The sequence below is a fragment of the Penicillium alfredii genome, assembly GCF_028826965.1.
Source record: "Penicillium alfredii strain IBT 34128 chromosome Unknown utg000009l_segment0_segment0, whole genome shotgun sequence".
Classification (NCBI taxonomy): Eukaryota; Fungi; Ascomycota; class Eurotiomycetes; order Eurotiales; family Aspergillaceae; genus Penicillium; species Penicillium alfredii.
Window position 1 is genome coordinate 3,922,587 of NW_026622706.1, and position 20,130 is coordinate 3,942,716.

General features: G+C 34.8%; 2 protein-coding genes across 2 annotated transcripts; one reads left to right on the top strand and one right to left on the bottom strand.

Annotated features, from left to right (window-relative positions):
* Positions 1 to 9: 9 nt before the first annotated feature.
* On the top strand, positions 10 to 940 carry NUU61_007414 (uncharacterized protein; the record flags this gene model as incomplete). The annotated part of the gene is made up of 3 exons (XM_056657939.1): positions 10 to 103; positions 162 to 674; positions 741 to 940. 3 exons carry the CDS (start codon positions 10 to 12, stop codon positions 938 to 940), a joined length of 807 nt encoding a protein of 268 aa, XP_056510739.1.
* A 17,325-nt stretch (positions 941 to 18,265) lies between these two features.
* Positions 18,266 to 19,853, bottom strand: NUU61_007415 (putative MFS multidrug transporter; the record flags this gene model as incomplete). The annotated part of the gene is made up of 2 exons (XM_056657940.1): positions 18,266 to 19,650; positions 19,712 to 19,853. The coding sequence occupies 2 exons, from the start codon at positions 19,851 to 19,853 to the stop codon at positions 18,266 to 18,268; spliced, it is 1,527 nt and encodes a 508-aa protein (XP_056510740.1).
* Between the last annotated feature and the right edge of the window lie 277 nt (positions 19,854 to 20,130).

Sequence of the window (20,130 nt, forward strand, 5' to 3'; positions counted from 1 at the left end):
TATCTGAACATGGCATCTGCAATGTTTGGCATCAGTTATGATCTACGGCAGGATAAGAAGCTACAGGTCGTGAAGGGTCAGAGTCAATTGATTGATGCTAAGAGTGAGACTCCTAATCAGATGCGCCATAGTACATACTGATTTTTTTTTTACATCTTTAGAATACTACGAAGATGCCAAGAGCCTATTACTTGCTAATCGGTCAGAGAAATCAAGGTGGAAAATTGAATGTGGCGACAAAGACTTAGAATGGGCCTCGACTCTAGGGGATATGGAAGTCAAGAGCGGAAAGCCAAACCCCGAATCTCTTAGTAAAGCTGTATCAGAGCTTGCTGGAAAAGAGGAGATCTCGCACTATCAAGGGCTTTTCTACTCTAAGTTTTGGTCGCCGAAATCCCTATTCGGCAACTATATATGGAAAAGCACGAAATATTTACTCCCGGACAAACCTGAAACTACGAAGTCGGGTTTCTGTGCCTCTGAGATAGCCATCACATCCACAAGTGATGTGAAGATAATGGCGAAAAATTATTTGACTTTGTGTGACCCATACTTTGCTAGGCAGAGTCTTACTTGGGCTCACAGCCAAGTGGGAGCCGTTAATTCCCTAGATAATCTTCCTCTGAAAGCTGGAATCCTACTACATGAACTCATGCATATGACTTCCCTAAAAGGTCAGTGGAAATTGAAACAGGGAAAAGAGGCAAAACAAGACGGGTCTTTGCTAACAAATTCAATAGTTATTGATGAGACTGCTACCGGAGATGACGGGAAGCAGCATCCTGCGCAAACATGGTCAGGTTGTCGGGCGTTGGCAAAGGAAGATCCCCAGAGAACCGTCACGAATGCAGATACCTATCATTATTTCGCACTAGGGGTCTACTTCGTGAATGTCAACTGGTGGCCGGAAGGTTATGAGGAAAATGTTGGCCGCTGTTAATAATTATTACTCTCTTTCTTCACCCTAAGTCAAATATCGTCAACTTTGTAATAGGCCAGGGCCTGGCATAGGTCACGTACAGATAGGCTGCGGCACGAACCGCAACCGTTAACCGCAGCTTTGTAAACATTCCATGACTTCCTGGTGACTGTATAAAATTTGTAGTTTTGCTCGTAACCGCTAAGTACGTAGTATCTCTGCCCTATATCTTTCGATGAAGATGCCTCTGTCTTCGTGACTGACGGCATCATAGTCTTCTTCTACGTCGACGATATAATTATCACCAGGCACAAATCTGTACGAGCCAGCCGAGATGAACTTGTTTGTAAGCTTGCAAACACTTGGGAGCCACGAGAGATCGGGAGTGTGAGGTGGTTTCTAAATATTTGAATGCTAGCCAAATTTCTTACAAACCCAGGCCCAATACATTATGAGGCCATCACAGTCATCATTTATCTCATCTTATACCTGCTTTCTCGCCCTTCAGTATCGCGGTCTCCCTTCAACTATAGTTGAAATCTCTGGCGACGCATCATTTGCTGACAACTTTGGTAGGAAGAGCTCTTAAGGCTTCCTCTATAAGCTATATAGTGGTGCCATCGGTTAGAAGGTTACCAAGCAGTCAGCAGTCAGCACGTCGACTACCAAAGCTGAATTACTGGCACTATTCAGAATCAATCAAGTAGTGGCAACGCTTCCTCAATGGGTTGGGATTCGAAAACAACAATTCAACTCGCATCTATTGCGACAACCAACAGACAGTCGACCTGCCATCAGAGGGACTCGCCATAAGTATACCAAGCTCCGACACATCAAGACCACAGAGTATTGGAACCGTCAATCTAGAATATAAAATTTCTGAAGCTCAATAGCGATCTATTGATTGATAATTTTATCGATAAATACTAATATAACTAATATTATATACTTAAAGAATGAGCATATATATAGAGACGCTACTTAAAAGAGCTAATTAGCGAAGCTCTGAGCTACGAAGTAGTCTCTACGCTTAGATAGTATATATAGTAGAGTAATAACAAGATAATTCATAGTGATAGCTATAACTATATAAATTAGGAATTCTATTGGGAGTCAGAGAAGCGTAGATTTCTTTGTCTACTCACATCGGGTAAGCCTATAGAGCTTAGATTGATTATAAAATATAGATATATATTACTAACTACTTTACTGTATTAAGAGAGACGAGACTACTATAGAGAGAGACTAGAGGTTTGGGTCCTATTATAGGTACATCTAGTTAATAATAATTAATATATATACTTAGATTACTTAAGAGTAGCAAAGTCTATAGAAGATGTTCGCAAATTACAATATAAATAGATCACCTAAGACGCTCTTAAATCCAGAAGTCAATCAACAATCATGATATAGAGTTTAGGGCGGCAAGGGTACTAAACTAGAAAAGAAATAAGAAGCATAAAAGAAAAAGCAATATATACAACAGCCAGGATTCGCTGGTGGTTACCTACCTAACTATAATAGGGTCCAAAAGTCTGGGTATAGTACCCTACTTTAGTAAAATCCATATTCTAACCCCTTTTTTCTTTTCTCTCTACTATAATAAATATATAATATTTTAGTACTAAAATTAATATAAATTATAGGTAAAATAATAAATTATCGGAATCTACTCGCGTAGCGATTATTTTTGCTCTTAAAAATAGCTTAAGTCCTACTAAAATCGCTCGTAATTTAAATCTTAGCTATACTATAATTTATTAGACTCGCGATCGTTTTTAGTAATATTATATTTTTAAATTATCGCCTAGAAATAGTAGACCTTCTAAGATTAGCGATTAGACTATTTAATATATCTATTAGATAACCTATTAGAACCTACGAATAAATTATAGAGCCTTTAAAGCGAATATCTTTTATTTACTCTCTCGATTAATGATTTAATATATTTTAAAAAAATATAGACTTCGAAAATAAAAAAATAAAAAACGAATACTTTTATTAAAATTAATTATATAAAAAAAAACATGTTTTTATACGCGAATAGATAAGTTTTTCGGATTAAGAGAATCTAATCTTTTTTAACGAATATTTAGTCTAATAAATATTAAATTCTAAGGTCTAATTTATCTTTTAATTTATCTCCGAGGCCTACTAAAGTAATCTTATAAACCTCGTAAATTATAATAAAGATATTTTATAGATAATTTAGGCTAAAATCTAGATTAATAGCTAAATAAAGATAATAATTATAAATTACGATAAAAACGTATCTTAGTAAGGTTATATTACGAATTTCTATCTCGATACTCTTAAAGAAGATCTTTTATTAATATATAAACTATACTCGATATTCTAATAAAATAATATAAAGATTTATATAATAGAAATCTTATAAAAATAGTTTAAAAATTATAGGATTTAGGTAATCGATTAATCTCCGTATTTATTTAACCTTAATTTTATTAAACTAATATAGCGACTTCTAAAGATTAAAATTCTTTAATTATACCCTTAGCTAGATAAGAGAAGATCTAAATTAGATTAGGAGGTCTTTAAAAAAGCTATATATAAAATATAGGAACTACTTAATTAAAACGTTATTAATAACTTAATTCGATTTATACCTTGTAGAATAGCTGCTATACGCGTAGTAAAAGGTTGGTATACTAGATATTGACCTATTTTCTTTATATATTTAGTATGAATTTATATTAATTAATATTAGGGGAGTTATTTAGTTTTTAATATAGTAGGGTAAATCTGAATTATAGAGTGTACCTAGACCTGGACAGACCCGCGGACAACCCATATAGGTCGACCCATGAGTCAGCCTATAGGCGGGTCGTGGGTCAGACCTCTTGACCCGTGGGCGGGTCAAGATTTTTTTGACCCGTCCCGCGGGTTAATAGGTTAATCTATTTAATCTATTTAGGTAGATACTTTGTTAACTATATAACTTTTATAAATTATATTATTCTTAGCTATATTTTTAGGTATTATATTTATTTTAGTTAAATAATTTTTTATAGTAATTAGGAGAATAATTCTTAAAAAGTAATTCTAGAGAATATTATTTTAAATATTAATCGATTTTAATTTTAAAGCTTATAATTATTAAGTACTTATGGGCGTTTACGAACCTTACTAGAAATCCGTAGGAGGCTATAATTATCTTTATAATTACTTCTTAACTTTTTTTATTATAGTTAATAAAGTATATCGATTATAATTATTAGATCTATAATATCCTTCTTCTTATTATTACTAATTAGTATAATCTCTTTATAAGTCTTTTAGGTCTTTTTTTCCTTTTATATAATTTCTAACTTATCCTACTCCCAAAGCTCTTAAATAAATATAAGCTATTTCTCCTCGACTTCGAATTTAGTAATATATATAAATATTATTAGATCTTATATAATAGATATATTTAGTATCTCTTATCGATAATAGTAAATATTATATATAGAATTAAATAATCACTTAATATTAATATTAGTAACTAAGATTAAAAAGAGATTATAGGTAAGGTTTATAAATATAGGAAATTTATATTAATAATTCTTTTAGAACTAATAGAGTAGGATTAGGATAGTACCTAGATAGAGGATAGATTATAATAATTAATATAATATTTAGATAGATTAGAACTAATATCTTTATTAAAACTAGGGTTCTAAGATAGGCCTTAAAACCTTAGTTTTAATAAAGGTAGAAAGATAGAAACTTAATAGATTAGAATTAGGGTTTTAAGCGATTACTTAGAACCCTAGTTTTAATAGAGGTATATATAGAAACTTATCTTCTTTGATATACTATATTATCTTAGATTAGGAGCTTAAGATAGAAGAATCAGCTATTAAAAATATATTAAGCTTATTAGTTTAATAGGACTATTTTATTTTAGATAGTGATTAAAAGCTTAGAATATTATTAGTTTAGTAACTTAGAAACTAATCTTTAAGACTTCGCTAATATTAGATACTATAATCTATCTAAAAATAGTCTTAGTTTTTAATTTAAAAAAATTTAATCTTATATTAAGAGGCTAAGATAGTGCTAATTATATAGATATTACTAAACTTTTTATTATTTATTATAAAGTAATACTCACGGAGTTTATCTTTAGCTAATTTAAGGGCTTAATATATCTATTATTTCTATTTAATCTTCTTTTTATTAAGCTATCTAATTAATCTCTTAAGATAATTAAATAGTTTATTATAGATAGTAAAGATAGTATAAATAGTAATATCCTTTATTTTTAAGAGGACTATAGTAAATTAGAAAAATAGCTAGATAATATTAAGAAGGTAATCGATCTAATACTATTTATCTATATCGATTTTAAGATAAAAATAATTATATTTAGAGTAAAATTAATTAAAGACTAATTATAACTATTTCGTACGCCGGAGTATTAAAAAGGTTAAATTCTATCTAGTTTAGATATCTTAAATTAGAATTAATCGAGGGTAGTTAGGCTAGAGACTAAGGAAGGACTCCTAATATTAAAGGTTTATATTAATAAAGATTATAAGGTTTCTAATCTAAAATATAAAGTAGGTTAGTATTTTAACTAATAAATAAGGAGTATAGATATATATCTTTATAAGAGTTATTATAATATCTTATTTAGACCTGGACAGACCCGCGGACAACCCATATAGGTCGACCTGTGGGTCAGCCCATAGGCGGGTCGTGGGTCAGACCTCTTGACCCGTAGGTGGGTTAAGATTTTTTTGACCTGTCCCGCGGGTTAATAGGTCAACCTATTTAACCTATTTAGGTGGATACTTTATTAACTATATGACTTTCATAAATTATGTTATTCTTAGCTATATTTTTAGGTATTATATTTATTTTAGTTAAATAATTTTTTATAGTAATTAGGAGAATAATTCTTAAAAAGTAATTCTAGAGAATATTATTTTAAATATTAATCGATTTTAATTTTAAAGCTTATAATCATTAAATACTCGTGGGCGTTTACGAACCCTACTAGAAATCCGCGGGAGGCTTTAATTATCTTTATGATTACTCCTTAACTTTTCTTGCTACGGTTAGCAAGGTATATCGATTATAATTGTTAGATCTATAATATCCTCCTCCTTATTATCACTAATTAGCATAATCTCTTTATAAGTCTTTTAGGTCTCTTTTTCCTCCTATATAATTTCTAACTTATCCTACTCCCGAAGCTCTTAAATAAATATAAGCTGCTTCTCCTCGACTTCGAATTTAGTAATATATATAAGTATTATTAGATCCTATATAATAGACGTATTTAGCGCCCCTCGTCGATAATAGCAAATATCACGCGCGGAATTAAATAATCGCTTAACGTTAGCGTTAGTAGCTAGGATCGAGAGGAGATCACGGGCGAGGCTTATAAGCGTAGGAAATTTATACTGATAATCCTTCTAGAACTAATAGGGTGGGATTAGGATAGTATCTAGATAGAGGGTAGATTATAATAATTAGTATAATATTTAGATAGATTAGAACTGACACCCCTATTAAAACTAGGGTTCTAAGGTAGGCCTTAAAACCCCGGTTCTAATAGGGGTAGAAAGATAGAAACTTGATAGATTAGAACCGGGGTTTTAAGTGATTACTTAGAACCCCAGTTTTAATAGGGGTATATATAGAAACTTACCTTCTTTGATATACTATATTACCTTAGACTAGGAGCTTAAGGTAGAAGAATTAGCTATTAAAAATATATTAAGCTTGTTAGTTTAATAGGACTATTTTATTTTAGATAGTGATTAAGAGCTTGGAATATTACTAGCTTAGTAGCTCAGTGTTACAAACCAAGCCACCTCACTTACGCCAGCAGGGGTACAAGAGAAAACCAGAGCCAACCAACCCCGCGGTGATGATACAGGATAACAGGGGTATAGGTCACGTGACAATATACCGCGATCCATTACCAAGGAATGGTATATCGGATGGTATATCGATGGGACTACTACACGCCCGTATACAGTATACCATAAACGGGGGTATGGAATATTCGGCGAAGGATATATAAGGACACTCGTTCATCGCGTATCTAGCTCTTCGCGTTCAACTTATATTATCAACCTTAGTTATAAGTTCAACTCAGATTGTCTCGTTTACACTATGATCCTCTTAAGATAACCCCTCTAGTAGTGAAGCACCCTCGGTACTTCTATCACTAAGCACCCCTTACCTTAACCGTTCCTTGATACCTTAACAGACCCGAGCCTATATAAGGCCTAACTAACAAGGTAATAGTACGGTTACGAGGCTAGATATCGTTAATACTAGGAGACCCTTAACCTTCTAGTATAACTAGAAAGACCCACGTATCTTAGTATCTTAAGAGAAGTATACCTTTAGGTTCTAGCTAATATCTATAGGTAACCAGTACGTAACACTTTAAACGCCCGTCTTAAATCATAGTATACAAGACGTTAACGCTTTAATAACCATAGCCGGCAACGACAGCGCCAGTAACCTTTCGCGTGGTTCCGCGAGCTAATCTACTCCGACCAACGCGTAACTCATAGATATAATTAGTTAGCTCCAAGAGTAACTTATCTAGGAGAGAACCAGACCCGCAGCGTCTATAAAACTACCGAAACCCGACTTCTTCGATAAAACTCGATCTAAGCTTCGAGGATTCCTAACCTAGATAGATATATAGTTATATATTATTAACTATATAGAAGAAGCAGATAAGGTTATCTACGCTTTAACCTATCTTTAAGGATAAGCCTTTAACTAGTTCGAGCCCTATATTAAGGAGTTCAACGAGAAAAAGTAACTAGATTAAGGAGACGTAACTTAGGCGATTTTCTAATTATATACCAACTTCAAAAAAAAACTCGAACAGATATTCGGGGATATCGATACATAACAAACCGCAGAGCGACGACTTAAACGAATCCGACAAACCAGCTTAGCCAGTATTTACGCCGCTAAGTTCCAGCAGATCATCTCGTATCTCGATTACGATAACAATATATATATTTAGCTATTCGAACAAGGACTCAAGGAAGAAATCAAAGACAAACTTATAAGAATTAATCAACCAACCGACCTATCTCGGATGATCGAGATAGCAGTCAAATTCGATAACCGGCTTTACGAGCGTAGACAATAACGACGTAAAACATAACAAAATAACACCGGATATATCCTACGAGGATTCCGCCGCCATAACGGTAGATAAAGGCAAAGGCAGTAACTAGTAAAGGAATCATACGACAATAACCCTTATAGACCAAGACCTATAGAGCTCGACGTAGCGAGACTTCCGACCAAAGAATAAGAAGAACGCAAAAAAAGAATCTTTGCTTCTATTATAGCAAGCTAGGCTACTAAATCAAGGATTACCATAAGAAAGTATTAGACAATAGTAATCGGCGACAGCAACTACAAGCCACGTAGGATAGAGGAGCTTATAACACTACCGGAGTACTAGCTTAGCAACTCTACGTAACAAACAACGACCGCTAGGATAAAGAATCCCTTAGCGAAGACCCTAAAGCAACTAGATATAACTCGAACCTAAATACCGCGTAGACACTAGTTCTAAGACGCGAAGATATATTCGTGATACGTGAAAAGTTCACTAACGACGGTATATTTAACCAAGGAGAGTTAAAAGGTTTTCCAGAAATTAATTAGGAAACAGTTAAGAGTCAAGGATAGACCTAGAATAGTCCCTAGGAGAACGATAACTCGCCGGATCTATTAGAAGAATCCTCTGGTTAGGGATACGGTATTTTAGAAACACCGATCGAAATTCCAACAACGCCTAAACCTCAGGAGACTTCTTAGGAGACTCCGGAATCGCCTTAAGAAGACCCCTAGAAAAGTAAAGACTCGCTTAAGGAGATACAGTAACTCCGATAGATAAAAAGCGTTAGTATATACAACAAGGACTTTTAACGACTAACAACTCGACTCAATAAAAAATTCGGATACCCCTATCCAAACCCACGGTACATATATAAAGGACACGCACGACACCTAGACTACTAGGATATATTAACACTTATATACTACGACGATACTTACTTAATTCATTACTAAGGCAAGCTTAATTACAGTATCGAGCCACGACCCTTAAATTAGATAAGGAAACCTCGATAGAAACCAGAGTTTACCAGAACATAGATTAACGGATAAAAGATCTACAAATAAAACGCCAATAACCAGTTAGAAGGGCGGCAATAGATAGCGGTAACAATATAAAGAAGGTATATAAAGCTTAATATTAGTATCCTCTTTTAAGCGACTAAAACGATACTTAACTCGGGAGCCATAAGCAACTTTATAAACCCCCGATACCAGCAATAGATACAAATTTAGGGCTACGCGAAGCCACGACCGATACCGATTCAAGGACTTAACGGAGAAAGCCTAGGACCAGGAATTACACACAAAAACAGAAATATTCCGATAATAACCTATAAGTATTTTAAATTAATCAACTTCGATATCACCGAACTAGGGGAATATAATATAGTTCTTAGAGTACCCTAGTTACGGAAGCACAATCCGACAATCAATTAGCAGACGGAAAAAATCGAATTCGACAAATATCTATACAAAGAGATATACAAAACCTAGACTACAAAGAATCTAACGACACAATTAAAGGAACTAAATCATAGAGAGACCGGTATCCAACAGAGTTCCTACGAGAAAGAACCTAAAAGAAGCTCTCAGCCCCGAGACGAGGCCACCTTACTAATCGACGCGCACCACGATATATAGGGTCCCTACGAAGGAGAACTTAAAAAAAGTCCCACAAACAAGATTATAGGATAACACCAGAAAAACAAAACGTAGACGTACGATATCAGCGTTATCACGATAACCGAATAATCACCAGATATAACGGACGATAAACTACGAGACTACGTTATAATCAGGCACAAAACGAAGCAAATCTATACCACTAACAAGAAACCACGAATTCCGAAAGAATATCAAGACTTCAAGGATGTTTTTACGAAACTAACAAACAGGGTACTACCAGAGCACGGCCTATTCGACCACGAAATCAATACAATAGAAGGCAAGGAACCTACTATCAAGCCAATTTACCAGCTATCCGAGAAAGAGTCTCAGGCACTAAAAGAATACATTAACGAAAACCTAAAGAAAGGTTATATACGCAAATCAACTTCACTAACAGGATACCTGATCCTATTCGTTCCAAAAAAAGATAAAAGTCTACGTCTTTACGTGGATTATCGATATTTAAATTCGATTACTATCAAAGACCGACACCTATTACCTTTAATTCACGAGATCCAAGATCGGATTCAGGAAGCAAAATACTTCACGAAGTACGATATCACCGACGCGTATCACCGCATCAGGATCAGTATAGGCCACGAGTAGAAAACGATATTCAGGACTAAGTTCGGACACTTCGAATATATAGTTATATCCTTCAGCCTTACTAACGTACCAGTATCTTTTTAGCGATTTATCTACACCGTGTTAGACGAATACCTCGACACCTTTATTATAGTCTATTTAGATAATATCTTAGTATTCTCTAAGACTCTCGAAGACCACATCGAATATAATAAGAAAGTGCTTTAGAAGCTTAGAGAAGCTAAAGTATTTCTTAAACTCAAGAAATACAAATTCTATATCCAGGAAATAGGATTCCTAGGATATATCATCAGCACTAAAAGGTTTAGTATAGAAAAAGAGAAAGTCAAAAACATTCACGAATAGCCAACGCCATATAACGTTAAAGACGTCTAGAAGTTCCTTAGACTCGCTAACTACTATCGATAAATAATCCCAAACTACGTATACATCGTAATAGGACTCTATCGATTCATAAGAAAAGGAGAAAACTTCGTATAGGACAATATAGCAGAAAAATCGTTCTAAGACCTTAAAAAACTCTTTAAGAAAGACACAATCCTTATAGTATTCAACTACGAGAAGCTAGTCATAATTAAAACGGATATATCAGACTACGTATTAGGCGCACGATTAACCTAACTAGACGATAACGATAAGCCTCGACTAATCATATTTTAGTCAAGAAAGATAATCGCAACAAAGCTCAACTACGATATTCACGATAAGGAATTATTGGCTATAGTATTAATATTCTAAGTCTAGAGACTATATCTAGAAGGAGCTAAATATATAGTTATAGTTAAAATAGATCACAAAAACCTCACGTTCTTTATAACGACTAAAATACTTACTCGACGATAAACACGATAAGCTAAAATCCTCGCGTAATATAATTTTAGAATTATTTACTACAAAGGGATAGAGAATAGCTAAACTAACGTATTAAGCCGGCGACCAGATTACAAGCTTAACACCAAAATAATAGACCCAGCAATCCTTAGATAAAACGAGGATAGATTAATCGGCTATAATAGATAAATCCTTATAGTAACTATTAAACTCGAGGACAATAAGCTATTAAAACAGCTCCGAGAAACTACTATCAACGACTAAGTAATACAAGATTTGCTTAAGGATTCAGCAGAAAACAACAAGTTAATAATAGATAAAACCGGACTTATATATATATATAGATTGATATATATTCTAATATTATTACGAGAAGAAGTTATCAAACGTTACTACGATATACCTATACACGGGTATATAGGAACCGAAAAAACTATAGAATAGATCTCACGTAATTTCTACTTTCCGAATATAAGACGAAAAATCATACGTTACACTCGATAATACGATATATATCAACGAAACAAACTAATAAGACATACGTAATATAGAAGATTACAATCCGCAGAAACCCCTACAAGACCTTAGGAATGGATCACTATAGACTTTATCACGAAGCTACCAGACTCGGATAGATATAATATAATTATGATTATAGTCGATAGACTAACTAAATACGTTTATATGATCCTAACGACTAAATAGATTAACACGACCTAAATAGTAAATATACTACTTCGCTATATCTTCGCGAACTATAGCACACTAAGCAAAATCACGTCCGATAGAGATAAGCTATTCATATCGAACATATAGCAATTATTCGCGGACCTCATAAATATTAAGCATAGACTCTCTACTATATACCACCTATAGACTAACGGATAGACAGAAAGGGTCAACCAAACCCTCGAGTAATACCTAAGATACCACGTTAACTATTAACAGAATAACTAGGTAAGATTGTTACTAATAGTATAACTCGCGTATAATAACGCAATAAACTCAACGACTAATAAAACGCTATTTTTCGTAAATTACAGATATAATCCCACAATTATCGGCGAACTAATCGGTAAACAGATAATCGTAGAATCAGCCAACCTTTTAGTTACAGGACTCAAGCAGCTATACTTATAGCTATCCAGAGATATCGAATTTGTTAACCTCTATATAAAAAAATATTATAACCAACGCTACTAGGAGGGACCTAATCTAAAAAAGGGGGAGAAAGTATATCTCCTACGTCAAAACATCAAGACTAAACGATCTAGCAACAAACTTGACTACTTAAAAATTAGATTATTCACTATTAAAGGAAAATAGGGACTAGTCATATATCTCTTGGATCTACCTAACAGTATACGACGTATTTATCTAGTCTTTTATATCTCGTTACTCGAACCCGCACCAGAAAACGCCGAACTCGCTACCAATATAGGGATCGAGGAAGAAACCGAAAACGAATATAAAGTCAAAAAAGTTCTAGACAACAAATATATCAGCGGTAAACCTCACTATCTTATTAAATAAAAGGGGTATAATACCACTAAAAACATATAGGAACCTATTAAGCACCTAATAGGTTACTCCTAGCTAGTTTAATAATTCCACTAGTAGATAGATCGAAATTCCTTTCGGTAATCGCGGCCTCGATACTCCAGAAGCCAAGAGATATCTAATCCAGAGACTAGATCATCCTTATTAGACTAGCATCTCCCGATATAGCAGCTAATTAACGAATCTCCTACTACTCCGCTAGCCGATCAAAATCACGAAACTCCTTAGCGGTAAAGGGATCCTCTTTGTTTAACTAATCCAATATCAACTGATCGTGATCCAATATCCGACTACCACGTTCTTTAAGAAATTATTAATATTTTTAAAGGCGAAGGACCTTCGCTATTACTTTATTTATCTTTTGCGAATACTAAAGAAATTGCTTTTAGGCCTCCTCGAGATCGGACGCTAACTTTTGTTTATTTTATTATAGATCATCCTACTCCTTATCTATATAGAAACTCCTTTTATAAATATACCTATAACGAGCATAAATCGAACACTTTTTACTTTTCACGAAGGGACTTATAATACAATATTTCCCACGAACAAAACAATAATCGCATAGGGAATCTATAGGGCGACTAATTCGTTCAATCCTATTACCTAAACGAGCGTTATCAGCGTATTTGTTACGCTTCGGTTTAACGGCAGTATAGGGGGATATAACGAGGCAATATCGTGAGAACGCATCTAAAGAGGACACCGAGAATTTAAAAGACTTTTCGAGGACGAAAATCTGGAAGAGAGGGAGATGATATTACAAACCAAGCTACCTTACTTACGCTAGTAGGGGTATAAGAGAAAACTAGAGCTAACCAACCCCGCGGTAATAATACAGGATAATAGGGGTATAGATCACGTGATAATATACCGCGATCTATTGCTAAGGAATAGTATATCGGATGGTATATTAATAGGACTACTATACGCCTGTATACAGTATACCACAAACGGGGGCATAGAATATTCGGCGAAGGATATATAAGGATACTCGTTCATCGCGTATCTAGCTCTTCGCGTTTAACTCATATTATCAACCTCAGTTATAAGTTTAACTCAGATTGTCTCGTTTACACTATGATCCTCTCAAGACAACCCCTCTAGTAGTAAAGCACCCTCGGTACTTCTATCACTAAGCACCCCTCACCTTGACCGTTCCTCGATACCTCAACAGACCCAAGCCTATATAAGGCCTAACTGACAAGGCAACAGTACGGTTACAAGGCCAGATATCGTTAATACTAGGAGACCCTTAGCCTTCTAGTATAACTGGAAAGACCCACGTGTCTTGGTATCTTGAGAGAAGTATACCTTCAGGTTCCAGCTAACATCCATAGGTGACCAGTGCGTAACACTCAGAAACCGACCTTTAAGACTTCGCTAGTATTAGGCGCTATAATCCATCTAAGGGTAGTCTTAGTCTTTAGTTTAAAAAAATTTAACCTTATACTAAGGGGCTAAGATAGTGCTAATCGTATAGATATCACCGAGCTCTTTATTATCTATCATAGAGTAATACTTACAGAGTTTACTCTTGGCTGATTTAAGGGCTCGATATATCTATTGCTTCTATCTAACCTTTTTTCTACTAAGCTATCTAATTAACCTCTTAAGATGATTAAATAGCTTATTATAGATAGCAAAGATAGTATAAATAGTAATATCCTTTGTTTTTGAGAGGACTATAGTAAATTAGAAAAATAGCTAGGTGATATTAAGAAGGTAGTCGATCTAGCGTTATTTATCTATATCGATTTTAAGATAAGGATAATCATATTTAGAGCAAAATCGATTAAAGACTAGTTGTAACCGCTTTATACGCTGGAGTATCAAAAAGGTTGAATTCTATCTAGTTCGGATATCTTAAATTGGAACCAATCGAGGGTAGTCGGGCTAGAGACTAAGGAAGGACTCCCGACGTTAAGGGCTTGTATTAATAAAGATCGCAAGGTTTCTAATCTAAAATATAAAGTAGATTAGTATTTTAACTAATAAATAAGGAGTATAAATATATACCTTTATAAGAGTTATCGTAATATCTTATTTTTGTGCTTTTCGACGGGCGTGTTAGGTATGTTCCTCGGACTAAACAGTCTTAGTTACCTCGTTCTAAGGGTTTACTTTTATCTGGCTAAGTAGTTGCTTTAAACTTAACTAAATTATATACGTAATATATAGAACCCGAATAATTATCACCTTAGAGTTAATATCTAATAATTGAATAGAATCTTAGATACTTAAAATAAGGGTAGAGTTATTCGATATATTATTAGTCGTTACTATAAGTACTCGGTCTTCGATCTAATATTTCTAGAGGATATCGAGGAGGGTTATACTAAGATTCTGCCTAGAGTATATACTAGAAATAGGTTTAAAGCTAAGTAAAACCTCTCGATAATTCTAGTCTATATTAATAAAATAGCTAGAGATAGCCATAAATACTTATTAAAATAACGATATCCAATAGTTAAGACTAACAGAGAGCTTAGCCTTAGACGGAAGCTTCTAAAATAAATCTTTCTGTTAATCTTAGGTTATTCCTTAGATTTAATACTATATAGTTCGATAGGAAGAGAAACTAGGAATAAATAATAATAATTAGATTATTTAAAGAAGGACTTAGAATTCGGGATACTTAATAATTTAAAAAGGAAGCCATAGAGTAGTTATTATAGTAATTAACTATTATTTCTATAGCTTTTAGATAACTAGCTAGGCTATTTAAAGGGAGTTCTTAGCCTAAGAAAGATTAGTCTATAAATTAAATAATAGCTATATAATATATTATATATTCTATAAGATATTAGATTATTAAATATTTAGTAGTACTTTAGCCTTTCTAATATATACTCTGATTCTAGTAATATTAGAGATCTATTATCCTATTCTTAGTATAGACTAGATAGTTTATAATCTTATTATATTACTTATATAGGAGCTTTAGCTCTCCTATTACTAAATATATAACTTGATTAAAATATAATTATATATTAGTCTATCGTGGACCCTTTTAATTTATCTTTTTTATAGTATTATAAGAACCACTAATTTAGGTATTAAGCCACTAATTTAAAAACTCTATTTTATTTATACTATTAAAAATTACTTAGGTCTTTTTCTGATTATCGGATTATTTTAGTATTAATAGTATAATAGAAGGGAGGCTTTACTTAATTTACTAGTTTTCTAGTAGTTCTAAGAGGGTATCGAGAAGTTGATTAGAATAGAAAATAGATGATTTAAACCCCTTACTCTTAATAAGAGAGGGAGGGTACGAGATAGATAACTAAGATATAGAAAAGATATAGTAATAATATATTAAAATAAAGGACTTGAGATATAAAAAAATAATCTAAGGTAAATTATTGTAGATTTAAGGGAATATATAGGTCTAATACTTATTTCTTATTAGTAAGTAGGATTCGGTACTATCCTAGTGTTAAATTTTATAACTAATCAGAAGATACTCTACTATAATATATATAAAGCTTATTAGATAGTAAGAAATAGATTAATAGGTTAATCTATAGATTAACCCGTTAATCTAAATAATTAGGTAAGAGTAATACCCTAAGACTTTTATTTTTATCCCCTAAAAATTTCAATCTAACTAGCTAACCTTTTTACGTAGGTATATTAGAACCAGGGCTATAAATAAACGCATAGATAGATTAAAACCCTGGTTCTAATAGAGATAGAAAGACTACTATAAAAAGGTATATATTTTATTATATCTAATAAAAGAGAGACTATATAATCCTTTTATAATAAGAGACTTAAGATATAGAAAAATAATCTAAGGTAAATTATTATAGATTTAGGGGAATATATAAGTCTAATACTTATTTTTTATTAATAGGTAGAATTTAGTACTATTCTAGTACTAAATTTTATAACTAATCAGAATAGGCTCTACTAATATATATAAAGTTTATTAGATAATAAGAAATAGGTTAATAGGTTAATCTATAGGCTAATCTATTAATCTAAATAATTAGGTAAGAGTAATACCCTAAGATTTTTCTTTTTATCCCTAAAAAATTTCAATCTAACCAGCTAATATTATTATTTTATATAAATTCAGAAAAAATATTTAAAATAATTCTTTTATATAAATAAGACTATAATATACTTATATATTAATAAAGAAATATTAGATATTAGATTTATATCTATTTTATTGTTTCTAATATATATAGTTTATTTATATAAAAAGTAGAAGTACTACTATAGACTTTAAATATATATTTTTAGGTTTAGTATAAGAAATAGTTAATTAATATCTTCTTTCGTCTATATCTACCTATTATAAAATATAATTCTTACCTTAAAGTATTAAATTAATAAATTAATATATTATATATTCTAAATATATTATTACTATATAATATTCTTTTTATAAAGAGTTAGAATTATAAGTTATATTAGAACAAAAATAGTATTTAATAATAGTATATTATTAAAAAAGGTAAGTAAATTATCTATCCTAATTAAGAAATTTATGCTAAAATAGGTCAAAAATAGGTTGACCCGTTAACCCACGGGTCAACCCATAGGCGGGTCAGGATTTTATTGACCCGACCCATGGGTCGTGGGTTTGGGTCATGGGTCAAGATCTTTGACCCATGGGACGGGTCTGTCCATGTCTAAGTGTACCCAGACTTTTGACCGCGTAGTGTACTAACTGGCCGGCGTGTGGCTAGTCTGATAAATATACAGTTAAGAGAGGCATTAGTGAGCGCCGTGAATGGACCTTTATCCGACCAAAATACCAGCTCGAGAAGCATCAAGTTCAAGGTATACCAACACGAGGAAAGTAGACAAAACAGATATTTTGGGCGGCTTTTTCTAGACCCCCACGAAAGACTAGACTAATTCCCTTATTCAGGAATCCCGAATCAAGTTCAGGAGGCGTTGATCGCTTTGCGATTGATGCTTTATATCGCCCTTATCTCCTAACATTGATCCAGAACGAAGATGGCATTTTTCAGCAAGATAACGCGCCAGTTCACACTGCACATCTTGTCCGAGATACCCTAGTTGAACTAGGATTTGAAGTTATGGAGTGGCCACATTATTCACATGATTTGAATCCAATTAAGAACCTCTGGGCGTTACTGAAAGCCGAAATCCTTCAATCAGACCTGAGTTAAAGGATATGGCAAATAACGATACTACGTAGGAGATTTTAGTTGATACTGCGCAGGAGGCTTGGGAAAGGATTGACATAGCTATATTCAAGAACTTGTCTGAATCTATGCCTCATAGGGTGCATGCTCAAGGATTAGTAGCAGAAGTTGTTAAGTTCGAAGGCGAGAGATATGCACTGGCCAAAAGGCGATTCTAGAATCTTTCCAGGGGATGGAGTGGTCGAGGCGCCATCTTAATTCCTTTGTGATCGGGGACACAAAATTATACTTCAAAATGAAATGAATTAAATATTATTTGCAAGATAATCATCGCAAATAAGACATGGCAATGCACGCTGCGGACTTGCTGAAATCCTCCGCTCAATTGTCTAACCAAAATTGAAGAGATCAGGGTTTCCCCCTTGAGCATTCAAAGCTTTCTTTTTTCAGCTTCTCTTCTCCAAACCCCAGCGAATTTCCACTGCACAAGCGGACCGATCAGCGCGACAGCCTGTATAGCGACGCAAACAGTGAAAGTGAGGCCCACGCCGATGCCATTAATCATCGGCATCACGAAGCTTGTGCCGCCAGCGGCAAACAAGCATCTAGCAAGATTGAGACTGGCACTAGCCGCGGCACTTCGATCAGGAAATATGTCGACAAGGTAGGTCATGATGACCGATTGCGTAGAGACAGCAGTCCATCCGGTGATGAATGTGGAGATGATAGGGACGGCGATGTGAACGTGGTGGGGATATTGGATGGTCCAACCAAAGAGAATAATCGAAAGACATTGCAGCAAGGAAAAAACGGGGACGAGTCGAAGTCGGGCTTTCTCAATGGGGAAGCTTTCTTCCCGGTCATTTGTGACATCTGAGAAAACGTTCCCAGCTTCAACATCTGCGTCCGATGAACGAGCCTCGAACTTAGCTTTGGCACGGCGGTAGTCCAAATCGAGGATCCTCCCGGCGATCAAAGTTCCGACCATCGAGCCGACACCATTAGCGATGAATGTTAGACCAATCTGGATTTCACTAAGACCATAGCGACTTTTAAAAAGAGATGACATAGCCGTGATACTCATCTGCCAGACAGCATAGTATATCGCGAGGAAGATGATGATAGGGGTTGCGAACTTGCTGCTAAGGATGCGCAATGGCCCAAGGACATCGATCTTCTTTCTTGCCGCAAGCTCTGGTGGCGGTGCTTCAGGATTCCACTCGACTTTGGTGGTCTTCTGATAAGTATCGAGAGGAAATTTGGTCAAGAGGTTAGATGGCTTCAAGCTCCCGTTTGCCACAAGCGACCGGAGTGTCTCTGGTAACAGAACGAGTAGCGAAACGAGAAATACACCGCTGTAGATAGTTAAGAACCAGAAGATAGCCCTCCATCCCAAGGAGCCTGCAATACCACCGCCAATAACCGGTCCCACAGCAACAGGCACAAGGAGTCCCGCTTGGAAGATACCCATAAAGCCTCCTCGGTCAGCTCGAGTGGTAATGTCGCCAATGACGCCGGACCCAATAGCGATAGTGCTAGCACTGCCAGTGCTCTGAAGACATCGGAGCACGATGAGTGTAGCATAATTCTTGGTTTCCGCGAGTCCAATACAGGCGCCGAGGAACACGAGAAACGTGCATGTGTATGCGATTCGGCGACCTCGAACATCGGACACCGGGCCCCAAAAACTTGGTGCTATTCCTTGGAAGATAAGGTAAGACGTGACTGTCAAGTTGACGAGCTCCAGAGATACGTTCAAGTCATCTGCAATGGTTGGTAACGCTGGGAAGTAGATATTTGATGCGAAGCCAGAAACTAACATCTTGGTTAATCATGCGACATATGGCATAGCTAGGTGCCATGTAGTAAGACTTACAAGTTGCGGCAAACGAGACGATGAAGACAATTAACCATTTTTGTCTCTTATCAAATATCGTGTAAGGTGGCTCCGGAGTGTTGAATGCTTGCGGTGCTGAATTACTGCTCTCTGGCTGCTCTTTTGGGCCCCCGGGGGACATGATGTGTCGATTGACTTTCGTCGATGAACGAATGTGATAAATAGAAACGTATCTTAAGGTTAAAGAGAGACTGGTATGTGTCCATCTAGGAAGACAAACCATGCGTTTATATATCTGGGAGTGCGGAGGTTATGAAGTCCGCTGTTCGGGGTTGGCGGAAGTTTAATGTCGGAGTTGAGGGTGGCGCCCCGGAGCTGACAGCCGGATTAGATTGGTCCAAGAGAGGCAGTGGCAGAATCAGGAATGTATGGGAGATAAAGGGGCTTCATTGGAGAGG